Genomic DNA, 13,130 nt, shown 5'->3' on the forward strand with positions numbered 1-13,130 from the left:
GTCTCGCCCGTTTTTTAGCTCCCGGGCGTCGCGCCGAAGCGCTAAGTCCTTCCGCGGGGCGTCTACATGCCCTCTCTGGCATGCCTCTGCGCTGGCGCCGCTCGGCTCGGAACCGGCACAGAGCTGGACAGCCCAGGGCCGGGCGAATGGGAGCGAGCGTCCCCCCCGTTTTCCCTGAGCCACCTGCTGGCGGGAGGGGCGTCGGTCACGTGGCTGCCATGGCAACACGGCCCGCCCGCGAGGCAGCCGCGCCCCGTCCAGGCCCTCATGCGGCGGAGGCTGCCGGGGGGGCTGTGGCTGCTGATGGCCGGGGCGCTGCTGGCGCTGCTGGCTCTGCTCTGGGGCTCGCAGGTGGGCGGCGGCCGCGGCCTGAGGGACGGGGTGTAGTGCGGGAGCTTCATGTTAGCCCTCTGGTTATGGCTTCCGGAGGGGGCTGGTGGGCGCCCGGGGGGAGGGCTCTCGGGTCCGGGCCTGTGGTAGGGCCGCCTGTCCCCGGCCTGCGCGGGGACCCGCAGCGGTGCCGGCAGGGCCCCGGAGCTCGTGCCGTCCTGGTGCCTTCCCGGGCCTGTTCTGGCTTTGAGGCTTCGTTATGTGGCCTTGCAGGTCCTCTGAGATAAATGCAAGCACTGGGTGGTTCTTGTGCAGGGGTTTCCAAGCAGTGTGCGCTGCTTAAATGAAGAAAAACTTTAATAATCTCGGGTGAATAACTTCTTCCTGTCGGGTTTTCTCCTTGCTTAATTGCTCTCGGGTTTCCTTCGTGATGGTCTAGTCTTTCTCAAGCTGTTTGTAGTTCCTTGTCATAAACTTGCCTCTGCTTCTACCAAGGCAATTAACAGAAATGTTAAATGGCCCTGGTCCTTCAGGGTCACCACTTGTTACTTTTAGTTCTGGCCTGATCTTTCAGTTCTAGTGCTTAGCTCGCTGCAGCATAGCTGTGCTTGGCTTCCCTTATTTTGCTGGAAAACTAGAACACAAAGGTGAAAGGTCGGCTTCTGTTTGATTCGGAGCCTTCTATGCTATTTTCCTCATTTCAGAGTATACTAGCAACTATGATGTATGATATTTCCAGGTGTGGTTTTTTTGCCTTCTACCTTCAGAGCTCCCCAGTCTAAAGGATTTTATTAGCTAATTTATTGGAGCTTTCCCATTTGCAGTCCAAAACCGTAGCTACAATCCTATTTCTGTTTGTCTTCTAAATTTAATTTGAATAAATCCATTTATGATGCTTCAGTACCAAGTCACTTTCTACTGCTAGTTCTTCTGATCGCACCATCAAAGAATTTAACTACTAATGGGTATTTATTTTTGTGTTTCCAGTTTTTAAAAGCATTTGATTACTTCCCTCCTTGGAATGGACAGCAACAGATGTACAAGCTGGACATAGGCTGGCCTAAACTTCCAGAATACTTCACTGGCCAAACATTTTGTGTTGCTGTCGACTCTCTCCATGGTTTGGTCTATGTGGGACAAGTGAGTGAGAGTACTAGATATCTCTCCTTGTTGATCTAGTGTTTTTCCTTTAAAGTGTTTGGTTTAGATTATATATATGCATCTGTGTATGTGTGTCTATATATATATGAGAATAATTACTGTATCAAAATTGGTGAAAATATAAGTATGTATGTCTCTGCTATGTCCATTTTAAAGCAGTTTTGGCACCATGCTTGTTTGTGCTTTTAAAAGCATTACATTTCTGTGGTATGAATGCATGATCCAAATTGAGTGACAGTAGCCTCTTCTCTAACTAAAAGGTAAAAGGTTACTGTGGTTGGAGTTCAATTATTTGCCCTACCCAGTTCAATGCATTGGTATCTCCAGGTCACAGAAAGTGGTGGGAATCAGTTATAAAGCACAGCATCAGTACTTGAGTACCATACAGCTAACAAGTACAGTGACTGGTTTTTATGCCTGTGTTATGCTTAGTGTATTTTTCAGCAAGAACATAAAAACCTGGTTCAAAATTAAAACCAAGATAGCTGCAGCAGCTTGACTGCTCTGAAAATTGGACTATACGTAACTTAAGTTTAAATTCTAGAAGACTGGAAAGTTTTGCATGCTGAGGTTAGGCACTCTTTTTTTAGCGGAGAAAATGAGATCTAGCAGACAATCTCAGGAGATTCTTATGATTCATGAAGCATTACAAAAACTTTACAAAGAAGAATTTTCAGAAATATGATTGCTTGCATGATATGTTTTCTTAATAGGTCTTTTTTGCCTTTATAGAGAGGAGACAATGTTCCAAAGGTACTTGTATTCTCAGTGGAAGGCTATTTTCTTTACTCCTGGAATGAAACAGTTGAAATGCCTCATGGTATCTTTGTATTGAACACTGCAACAGATAGTTCAGTATGGATCACAGATGTTGGAACAGGTATGTGTGGTGGTGATATTAGAAATATTGAGTGGGTAAGAAAATATTGCAGGTATCGGTTCAAACGACTAATTTATTTAAGTCTCTCAAACAACTCTGAGATAGATTTATGCTTTACTTGCCCTGGAACAAACTTCTCAGGTGCTGCACGAAATACTCTAAAGGTTCATGAGTTGTGCTGTGTGTCTTCTTGTAGCTTCTAAACTTAGCAAGCAAGGGGGTTTTGTGTGTTTTTGTTTGGTTGTCTGTTTTTCTTTTTGTTTTTTTGTTTTCTTCCCAGGAGAACTATCATGGAAATAAAATAATCTTCTGGCTAGACTTATCTTCTGTCCCTGTCCTAGGTTGGGTGGCCCTAATACAATGGATTAATATTGTTGTAGCCTGTGGATTTACTAACCCACTGTCATGTTCTTACTATAAAATTTTGTCTGATTTATTAATATCATTTGTGAGTATTAGGAGACTTTCTTTTTTAATCTTAGTAACCAGTTGTAATACTTCCATTTTATTTTGTTAAGATGTTTTTGCACTTTTTTTTCCTTAATTCAGGGAAATATGGGCACACCGTGAAACAGTATAGCCCTTCAGGTAAACTCCTGCAGGTCTTGGGCACACCAGGTAATGCTGGTTCAAGTTTGATTCCCCTACAATTTGATCAACCAGCAGAAATCTTTGTAGAGGAAAGTGGAGATCTCTATGTTGTGGATGGAGACGGAGGAATGAATAACAGATTGCTCAAACTATCCAACGGTATGGAAAAAGGAACTTCTGCAGTAGTTGACCGTGGAAAATTGATTTTAAATAACACAACTTGAGAATACTTTTAAGCATGGAGTAGGTAGAGCTGTCATTTAACATTAGTTTGAAGACTTTGTTGGATCAGGTCCTGTTTTACTGCTTGTCACTTCAGGAGAAATCTCCCTAATCATTTATGACAAGACACAGAATGAGTTTATTCAGCCTTCAGGAGATAAAGCTAAGGATGATTCTTATCACTGTCTTCAAGTCAGTAATGGGAAGGTATAGAGAAGACAGAGGCACACATTTCTTGGAGATTCACAGTGAAGAATGAGGAACACTGAGCAAAAGATGCAAGAGGAGGGAATTCCAGTTCTAGTTTTGTAGTGAAAGATTCACAGTGAGGGTGATCAGACAGTGAATAGTTGCCCAGAGAGGGTGTGCAGTTTCCATTCTTGGAGATGCTTAAAACTTCATGAGTAATGAATAACCTGACCTAACTTCAGAGTTGGCTTTGTTATCGAAGCTAGTCCTGCTTTAAGAAGCAGGTTGGACCTGATGGTGTGTGGAGATCTCTTAAATTATTCCATGATTCTAATTAGCTTGCTCATATTCCCCAGTTAGATAATCCATATTGGTTAGAGCTGTGAGTTAGGAGTCTGCACATGTCTACAGTTGGGGAAAGGTGAAGGAGCTACCATTTCTCCTTTCCACTGTCATAAACCAGTCGGTTTGCTAGTATCTAGTTTGCAAAATGGTAATTGTTTAAACTCAAAACTGGTTCAAAACTGCCAAGTAACAAATGTAAAAAAATCAATTTAGTCAACGAATATCATAGCCAGCCAACTGTTTTTCTGTTTTCTCTTTTGGTGGGTTTTTGTTGTTGTTGTCGTTTTCAAATACAGAGCCTTGGACTGTGGCTTTTGTGTACTAGTGGCTACGTTGCTATAACCATAAGCCTGAAGCCACTAATAACAATCCAGTAGTCCCTGTAGTAGTTCCAGTATTTCTTGGGTTAATGTATCGGAAGTACTGTGTTTTAAAAAGCCTGTGTTTAGAAATTCCACCTTTTAAAATTTAATCGAAGTAAGTTTGCAAGGGAAGGGCTTGAAGCTATTTTGTTTGTTGTTTTCTTACTGTGATTTTTTTTTTTTTTTTTAATTTTTTTAACTTTTTCATGTTGCTCACTGTTTAGACTACAAAGAGATATGGCTGACTGGGACAAATGGGACCGGCATTGGTCAGTTCAAGATTCCTCACAGTGTAACAGTGGATCCTGTTGGACGGGTAAAGAATAAAGGCAGAACTTCTTTCATCTTTTGACACACTTGTTTAAACAAAACAAATGCTATTTCCTTTTTTAATTGAGGTGTTGTGATTTGGGTCATTTTATGTGAGTTGCAGTTTTCAGTGTGATAATGGTCATGAGCTGAAGTTTCATCTACAGATCCTACTTCAGTAGCTTGCAGTGTTTGTGAACCCAGTTAGCACAGGGTGGAACAGAGACAAGCTCGACAAAACATGCTGAAAATGTTCTTAAAGTTGCACAATATTTATAGTAGTACTAGGGTTTGCAGATGCAGCCATCCTAGGACTGGATCATGAAATGACACTGCTGTTGAAAAACTAATTGTTAGTGGGTGTCAGACCAGTATGTTTAGAATTAAATAGGTGGGAATATGTCTTCAATGTAGCCACAAAAATGAAGAGAAGGCACTGATTTCTTTGTTAAAGTAATATAAAATAATTCGTTTGTATTCACTACGTGGCAGTTTTGTTTTATATCTGGAAGTCATACCTACTTAAGTCATTTTGAATGTGGAGCTACATTCTCTTAAGATGTACTTTTTTACTACAGGATACTTTGCCCGTGTAAGAAATGAATGCATTTGATTTTTTCTGTTTGTCAACAGTCATGATTTTTGTTCTTAACAGGTATGGGTTGCAGACAGAGACAACAAAAGAATCCAAGTTTTTGATAAAGTCACAGGGGAATGGCTCGGATCTTGGAACAACTGTTTTTCAGAAGATGGACCCTATTCTGTCAGGTATTACAGAATCACAGAATGGTTGGGGTTGGAAGGGACCTCTGGAGATGATCTAGTCCAATGCACCTGCTAAAGCAGGTTCACCCAGAGCCAATCACACAGGAATGTGTCCAGGCAGGTCTTTAATGTCTCCAGAGAAGGAGATGCCACAACCTCTCTGGGCAACCTGTTGCAATGCTCTGGCACCCTCAAAGTAAACAAGTTTCTCCTCATATTCAGATGGAACCTCCTATGTTTCAGTCTGTGCCTGTTGTCCCTCATCTTATCATTGGGCACCACTGAAGAGAGTCAGGTCCCATCCTCTTGACATCCACCCTTGAGATATTTATAAGCATTGATAAGATCCCCTCTCAGGCTTTTCTTCTCCAGGCTGAACAAACATAGCTCTCTTCAGCCTCTCCTCATAAGAAAGATGCTCCAGACCCCTAATGATCTTTGTAGCTCTCTGCTGGACTCCCTCCAGGAGTTTCTTATTATTCTTAAACTGGGGAGCCCAGAACTGGACGCATTACTCCATATGCGGCCTCACCAGGGCAGAGTAGAGGGGGAAGAGAACCTCCCTTGACCTGCTGCTCATACTTTTTTCATGCCCCCAGGGTACTATTGGCTTTCTTGGCCACCAGGGCACATTGTTGACTCATGGTCAACTTGCTGTCAACCAGAACTCCCAAGTCCTTCTCTGCAGTGCTGCTTTCTAGCAGGTCCACCCCTGACCTGTACTGGTGCCTCCCTATGTGCAGGACCCTACATTTGGTCTTGTTGAACTTCATCAGGTTCTTCTCTGCCCAGTCCTCCAGGCTGTCCAGGTCTCACTGAATGGCAGCACAGCCTTCTAGTGTGTCAGCCCTTCCTCCCAGTTTGTTATCATCAGCAAACTTGCTGAGGGTGCACTCAGTCTCTTCATTCAGGTCATTGATGAACAGATTGAACAGGACTGAGCCTAACACTGACCCCTGGGGAACCCCACTAACTACAGGCCTCCTGCACCGTTGAACACAACCCTCTGAACTCTGCCATCCATCCAGTTCTTGATCCATCTCACCATGTACTCATCCAACTCGCACTTCCTGAGCTTATTGTATTGTTGAACAGTTCTTCTAAAAGCATGCAGTTACATGAATAAGGTGTACTCTTACTGGTGAATTAAAATATTCATATTTAATGTCTGACAAAGTAGTTAACCAGTTTAACTAATAGAGTGCTGAGCCCTCATCACATGCAAAATCTGCATAGTTGTATCGTGATAGGGAAATCCTGGCTTTAGAACAAGCCCCATGGATTTGAGTGCAGGATTGTTAAAGTTTTCGTGTGATGTTGACCTTACTGTTGGAGCTTTTAAAGGGAGATTGTCTTGAAGGAGTTTTCTGCTGCATAATGTGTCTCAAGGAGCAGCAACATGCAGAGCAAGGCTTACAAGTTAATTCCCCATGTTTAACTGTATTTAGCCTGTCATAACCTTCAAAAGCTTGACTATTAAGGAGGTTTTGTTTGTTTAAAAGTGCGTGGTTATGTTAAAATGAGATGTCATTTGGAATTCATAATTCAAAGTTATATGTCTGTCTTTCACAGATTTACTGCTGATTACAAATACCTGATTGTCGCTCAGCTGAATATCAACCGGTTAGCAATCCTGGCAGCACCACCAGTTGGCGCTATTGGGGACTGTGTTATGGTCAACACTGTCCAGCTGGCAGACGAAACCAAACCACACCTTGTGGATGTAGACATGAAGAGTGGAGCAGTCTACATTGCAGAGATTGGAGCCCAGCAAGTACAAAAGTACATACCCTTAAGCTGATGGTTTCCCACAACTACCATGGCACAAGCTGTGTGACATACAAGATCTATGACCATATTTCCTTGAGTTTTCTGTAGCTCGTGTTTCCTTTGACAAGCACAGATCGTTGTGCTCCCAGAACTCCAGGGCTAAGAATCTGTCCTAGCTGTTCTGCAGTCCTGGAGTACTTGGTCTTGAGCCATTACTCATTTTAGTGATGCTATGGTGGCTTTGGCTTTTGTTGCTGAGAATTGTACAATGACATTGTAAAATTAAGCATCTTAATTTTATTATATAAAAGTTTACAAACACAGCTGCTGTTCTTAAATGTATAAGGTCATCTTGGGGCTACTCTACTTAGTCTGTGGGTGTTGTTAAATGAAGGTCAAAACTGTCTGGAAGTAGTATATAAGTGATTTCCTGGGAAGCAAGCACCTCGTTTTAATGTTTCTTCGCGAGATTTATGGAATCATTGTGCTGATACTGCCGAACACTGAATACAGGGATGCATTATCATGTTGAATAAGGTGCTGCTGGATCCTGGTACAGCGCTGATGCTGGCATCTGCCTTAAGTGGTTAATACCATAAGCATTGAAATCTAAGTTTTCAGCTCTAGCTAAAGTAGTAAATTCTGTAATAAGCTTAAGTTAAATTGGTATCACGCTCTTCAAACTAAATTGGAAGTATGTGCACAGCAGCTAATTACTGATTCCTAACTAAATCAGTTCTCGATTTGATTTATACCAATTTGAGTTTTCTGTTACATAAGATTTCATAGTGGAACATATTGAAGTTCAACTCATTTAAGTTACTTGAGGTAAACAAATTGCAATTTTCTAGGGAAGTCTTAATCAGCACTGGGGACTGGGAGACTCAATTTTTTCTCTCAATTTTATTGGAATTGTCAGTTAATAGCACATCTGTTTTGATTCAGGGATTGTTAACTGTTTGATATCCGGCACTTAGACTTCATCAGCTCCCATTAATGTCTAGAGTTAAGTTTCTTACACTACATCCTAGCAGATGCCTCCAAGCTCTGTCCTAAAAAATGGTATCTCTTTCCACTACCAGTCCAGAGTGGTTCAGTTTTCTTTATGTGTTGCTTCAAGGTTTTAAGTTAGTTCACTTTATAGCACAGAGGGAACTGGGTATAGGAAAATGGCACAGCAGAAATCAGACAGTGAATAACTGATTACCTCTGTAAAGGATCCACATTCCATGTTTATCTGCTAGCTCTTCAAAACATTTCAGAGGATTTTTGCAGTTTCCACACACTTATTCTACTGTGTGGACTATTTTTATGCTAATTACCAGCTAAGAGAAGCAGTCTGGTTTTTTTTAATTTCCTTAGAAAGGGAATTTGGAAAATGGAATTATTCTGATGGGAAATACCCACTTCAGTGAACTTAATCAAAAGCAAATGCATCCGAATTTGGCAGGTTTCAACATATGATCGCAAATTTCTAGGTCAGCAGATGGGAATACTGTCCAGAAAAGTCACATTCAGATTTTCTGTGGAAAGCAACTCATCTGTGGAGCCTGATGGCCTGATTTCAGTACAATTTGAGATTAGTGCACTAAATATGAATGCTTTAATGTTGGCTGCATCCACAATAACAAAAGTAGATCTAATCTAGCTGCCCTCATTCAAGCCTTAGAACCAGAACTTCAGAGTTATACACTAGTAAATATGACCTATCATTCACATGGTCTTGAATGTGAGCTAGTAAGCAATATTAGCTGAAAAAGCAGTACTTCCTCTAGACCTGGGTGGATATGTCCACATTGCTTTGCGGTGTGTTGTGTGGATTTTCCAACTAGGTCGCCACTAGCTCAGGGATCTCTGCTCTATGTGCAATTTAGCTATTTCTCACCTACACAACATGAATTTCTTTTAAAAAATATTCCTGTGAGATCATTAACTATATTTGAGTATATCTTGATAGTGTAAGGGGTCCAAGCAAATCATCCTCCCTCACCACACCCTCTCCTTATTTATTTTTCTTCTGTCACATCCATTTGAAACAGAACTTGAAGCTCTTTGGGAACATGCTTCAGTGTTCATGAAAGGAATAGTGCACTTTTGGATGATGATGAACAAGTTATTTCTACAAGTTTCACGTTTGCTGTATGGATCTACTTTCAACTCTCCTTTTACATGGGCTTTTGCAGCCCCTAGAAGCACGGAGAATTCATCCAGTTTTGTCTGGCTTTACTGAAGTAGGCCACAGTGCCAAAATGTGCCTTGCCTTTAGGCATTTGGGTATCTGCGATAAGAAGGGATGCTCATTATTAACTAGTACGAGATACTTAGACTCCTTTTTATCTCTGCATCTATGACCAGGCTGAGAAAATGATTGATTTGTGCACTAACTTGATAATTCTCTGAAGGTTTTCTTATGTATCATCTTGAAACTGATTTCTGAAAAATTGCATAGTAGAATAATTTGATAAAATAAATTGAGAATTTCCCATTATGAAAGATTTGGGTGGTTTATTTCTGTACTAATACCAATACATTCCATTGCAATGGATTACTTTTCTAAATATGGGATCCTCAACACTTTAATGAGGTATTCAATAATTTCTGGTACCAACATTCAAATGTAATTAAAATTCTATGTTATCTTTATACATTACTATTTCTGTGGTCCATCTCTTTTGCATTCTAATTTATATATCCAAAAAGGCACATAAATCTCTCCCAGACGTTTTCCTCTGAGTAATTAGTAAAATGGGATGAGTTGTCATGTAAGTGCCAAGTAGAAGAAAAATATTTAAACTGTATACCCTTTTGATGCTAATAGGGAAATTAACTAACAAAACACTTCTTAATGTAGAATCAGGCTTTATTTCCAGAAAACATTTACCAAGCAATCTGCTTCATTTTTAAAAGATCGAGAAGGGACTTGTCTATGGGTTAGAAATAATTTCACAAGAAGTACTACACAATATTTGTTTAGTAGTAGACAATATCTGCACAAGAAGTACATACTACCGTGTTAACTAGACAAGAAAGAAAACCTAAGGTAGATCCCCCAGAAATCTAATTTAATTAATAACTGTCAACTTTAAGTGTAATAATTAATCACTGGAGTATATAAGTAAAGGAAATAGGAAAATTCTATGTTTTTCGTGTTAACTGAGTGACATTCCTAGGACGTAAGACCTTGTCATGTGGTCCTCTCTTCCAATTCCAAGAAGTTAATCTTGATTTTTCTGTGATGCTAACCCACCTTTTTTTGTGTTATTGTACTCAGCAACTGATTAACAATATCTGTCTAGCCAAAATAAAAGAAGCCTGAACCAGGTTGTCCTGTGCAGGATCCGTTCAGCAAGGCTGAGCTGTCTCAAGAAAAGCTGCGGGGGAAGGCGCACCAGCATGTGTGGGTCTGCTCGTTACCGTAAGTTCACCACCTTCAAGTGGTTATTAACCTTTCTGAAGCATAAAGTAGTTAGTTATCTTAGTTTGCGCTTACTTTCTTAACAATCTGTAACCTGAGAAACCTTCACAAGTGATCTATCACCAGAAAGGGCTGCAATCACTAAATTGCTCGTGTAAAACATAAGAGGGCACCAAATGCCTGCTGATGCTTGGCATACTCGGTGTAGCTTTACACTGGCAATTGTAAACAGCTGGTAATTTCTCAACATTTAGATTAAGTCAACAAAGATAATGAATAGCTGCAGACTGCCTTTCTCTTTTCAAAATAGATTTCTTTAAACATAAGCAGATAATTATATTATAATCATTTTGGGTTAATACTACTGGATTTCTATCCATTTTTAATTTTTTACTGTATTTAATAGGAAAAAAAAATCAGTAATTTAGTGTCCTGAGACAACTGGGTAAGGTGAATTGATTCTTCTACTCCTTATGTCATTGATTTCAGTGGAATTACTCCTGACATGTTGCTTTGGAAACACAATAATTTATAATAGTATAATTGTAGCAGCATAATTATACTAAGAAAGCAATGCCACTGTATTTCCCTACAGAGGTGACCCTGAGTGAGATTAGAGCTAAGCTTACTGGATCTCACTGACCAGTTTCATTCTACCCTTCCTTCCTCAGCCCTCGTCTAAACACCTTGCTCCAATTTTATATTATTATTTTATACTACTTTTTTGGGGGGATTGCATCTGCAAAAAATGTATCTGCCAGCAGTTGCCATAAAAAAGTTTGAGCACAGGCAGCTTCCTTTCTTCAGCTAAGGGATTCAAAATATTTGAGTCTTTCACTGTGTGTAAAGCATCAAGGTCAGGTTGCTTACATGAAATTTGAAAGTTGGAGCATATTAATTTATGCACACGGGATGATTTGTTACTGCATTAAAGCCAAAGTAACACTCATACAAATGGGATATTGAATAGACATACTTTATTATAAGATCACATGTTTTGAGGCTGAGGAAACCAAATATGATTATGTAACTGGACCTGCACAACAGAGGTAAAAAACTTTGCCCAGTTACATCAGGAATAAGCTTATTAATTCTGTGTAAGCTATGACGGGATCTCTTACAAACAAATTAAGACTTGAGAAATCTCTTGAATAACTAAGGTCTATATATTTTAATCCTTCCTAGTAGTCAATAAACATTATTATAAAGGAAAGGCTTTAGGTTTAGTCTGGATTTGTTGGTATTCAACTTCACGTTTTCAGTTTTCAGCTAGCTTAGAGACCTAATATGGAATTTTTTTTTCCTTATTCCCCATGGAGTCATTTACAGATGATAACTGAGTCATCTCTTGCTCTACCCCTTGTCTAAACTGTATAGATCAGAAAACTTGCCTTGCAGTGGCAAAATGCTAAGGCTTTCATTTCAAAACATTTTCATAGCATTTTTTATTAAAAACAGAGAAATCCAAAAGAATGTTCACCGCATGACAGGAAGTCTGGATATTAGAACTGTCAGCACTAAACCTGCCTGTGTGCTGTACAGGGGTAGTACTGTCTCCCTGTGGTTTGATGTGGCTGAATTTGCTTCTGCTCCTCACTCTCAGTACAGTACAGTCTCTGACAGTTGTCACAGGATTTGAGTGACTAAGTAGTCAAGGTGTAAAGGAACCCTTCTGGAAGAATAGACCAGAATAGACACTGAGTTTTTATCTGTGGTTGCTGTTGAGCTCCTCAGCAAACTCTCTATGCTGTTAACATTTTTTGACAGGGTCTTAATTGGAAGATCTGGCTGAAATTGAAGTGTCAGTAAATGGCTTATTAAAACAAACTGATAAATTGGTAGCAGGTGTTCATCTCATTAAGGTCATTCTGTATTTTGAGAAGACTTCTGAAATAGTAGCTTTTGCTTAGAACTGTCTTAGTACCAGAGAAGAGACAAAAGCTGCAAAGAGTTACAGAGGATATCATGAGATTGAGTGACAGGTAATAAAATGGCAAATGGAATATAACTTTGATGAATATAAAAGCAGGTACAAGTTTATATATACTGTGATAACATTGATATATATATATATATTGCCATTTAGGAAATGATCCCAATCTCCTAAAAGATGGTTCTATGAAAACATCAGCTTCCAAACTCAGCAGTAGTCAGAAAATGAGGAGAGTACTAGGAGGTACTAGGAAAGTACCAGAAGATCAAACAGAAAGCATTGCAATGTAATACTGTGAATTCCCTGTGCAAGCTCATTTTGCATACTGCAGGCAATTCTGGCTCTTCTTTCCCCTTCTAACCTTGGAAAGGCTACAGTGGAACTACAAATAGGAGAGAGAAAGCAAAGAAAAGTCTGCTAAAAATCCTTGTCTATATCCAGCTGCTGTGTTTGGTATCATCTTTCATCATTTAAGGCACCTGCGTGAACACGCCTTTTTCCCCATAGCTGCTGCTCTGAACTCAGCGAGCACGTAGAGTCTGCTGGCGTGCAGAGGTTGGGTGGAGAATAAAGATGGACTGAGATATGTGATGTCTATTATGCAGGAGAAGTTAGCTTGAAAGGAAGAGTTTGCGAATATCATAAGGTTTTAGTGTTAAAGCTACTTTTTAATAGAACATATAGTCACAAAGACAGTGCATTGGTCTTACTGAAAGTCAAAAGTTTCAGCAAAGGAGGCTGAAGCTGCCCGTGCTTCAGTTTGGTCAGCTTTGATGTTCTCCCCAGGGTGCATGCCCTGGCTGGCTGTGGTGCCTGTTCACTGTCCCAAAGATGAAAAGCACTACACTCATTGCATCA

General features: G+C 40.2%; 1 protein-coding gene across 1 annotated transcript; it reads left to right on the forward strand.

Moving 5' to 3' along the window:
* Window positions 1-51: 51 nt before the first annotated feature.
* On the forward strand, window positions 52-9,417 carry NHLRC3 (NHL repeat containing 3). The gene is made up of 7 exons (XM_065829314.2): window positions 52-351; window positions 1,318-1,470; window positions 2,224-2,371; window positions 2,921-3,121; window positions 4,305-4,396; window positions 5,045-5,157; window positions 6,727-9,417. The coding sequence occupies exons 1-7, from the start codon at window positions 67-69 to the stop codon at window positions 6,953-6,955; spliced, it is 1,221 nt and encodes a 406-aa protein (XP_065685386.2). The 5' UTR covers window positions 52-66; the 3' UTR covers window positions 6,956-9,417.
* Window positions 9,418-13,130: the final 3,713 nt, after the last annotated feature.

This window comes from Patagioenas fasciata, chromosome 1 (assembly GCF_037038585.1).
Source record: "Patagioenas fasciata isolate bPatFas1 chromosome 1, bPatFas1.hap1, whole genome shotgun sequence".
Classification (NCBI taxonomy): Eukaryota; Metazoa; Chordata; class Aves; order Columbiformes; family Columbidae; genus Patagioenas; species Patagioenas fasciata.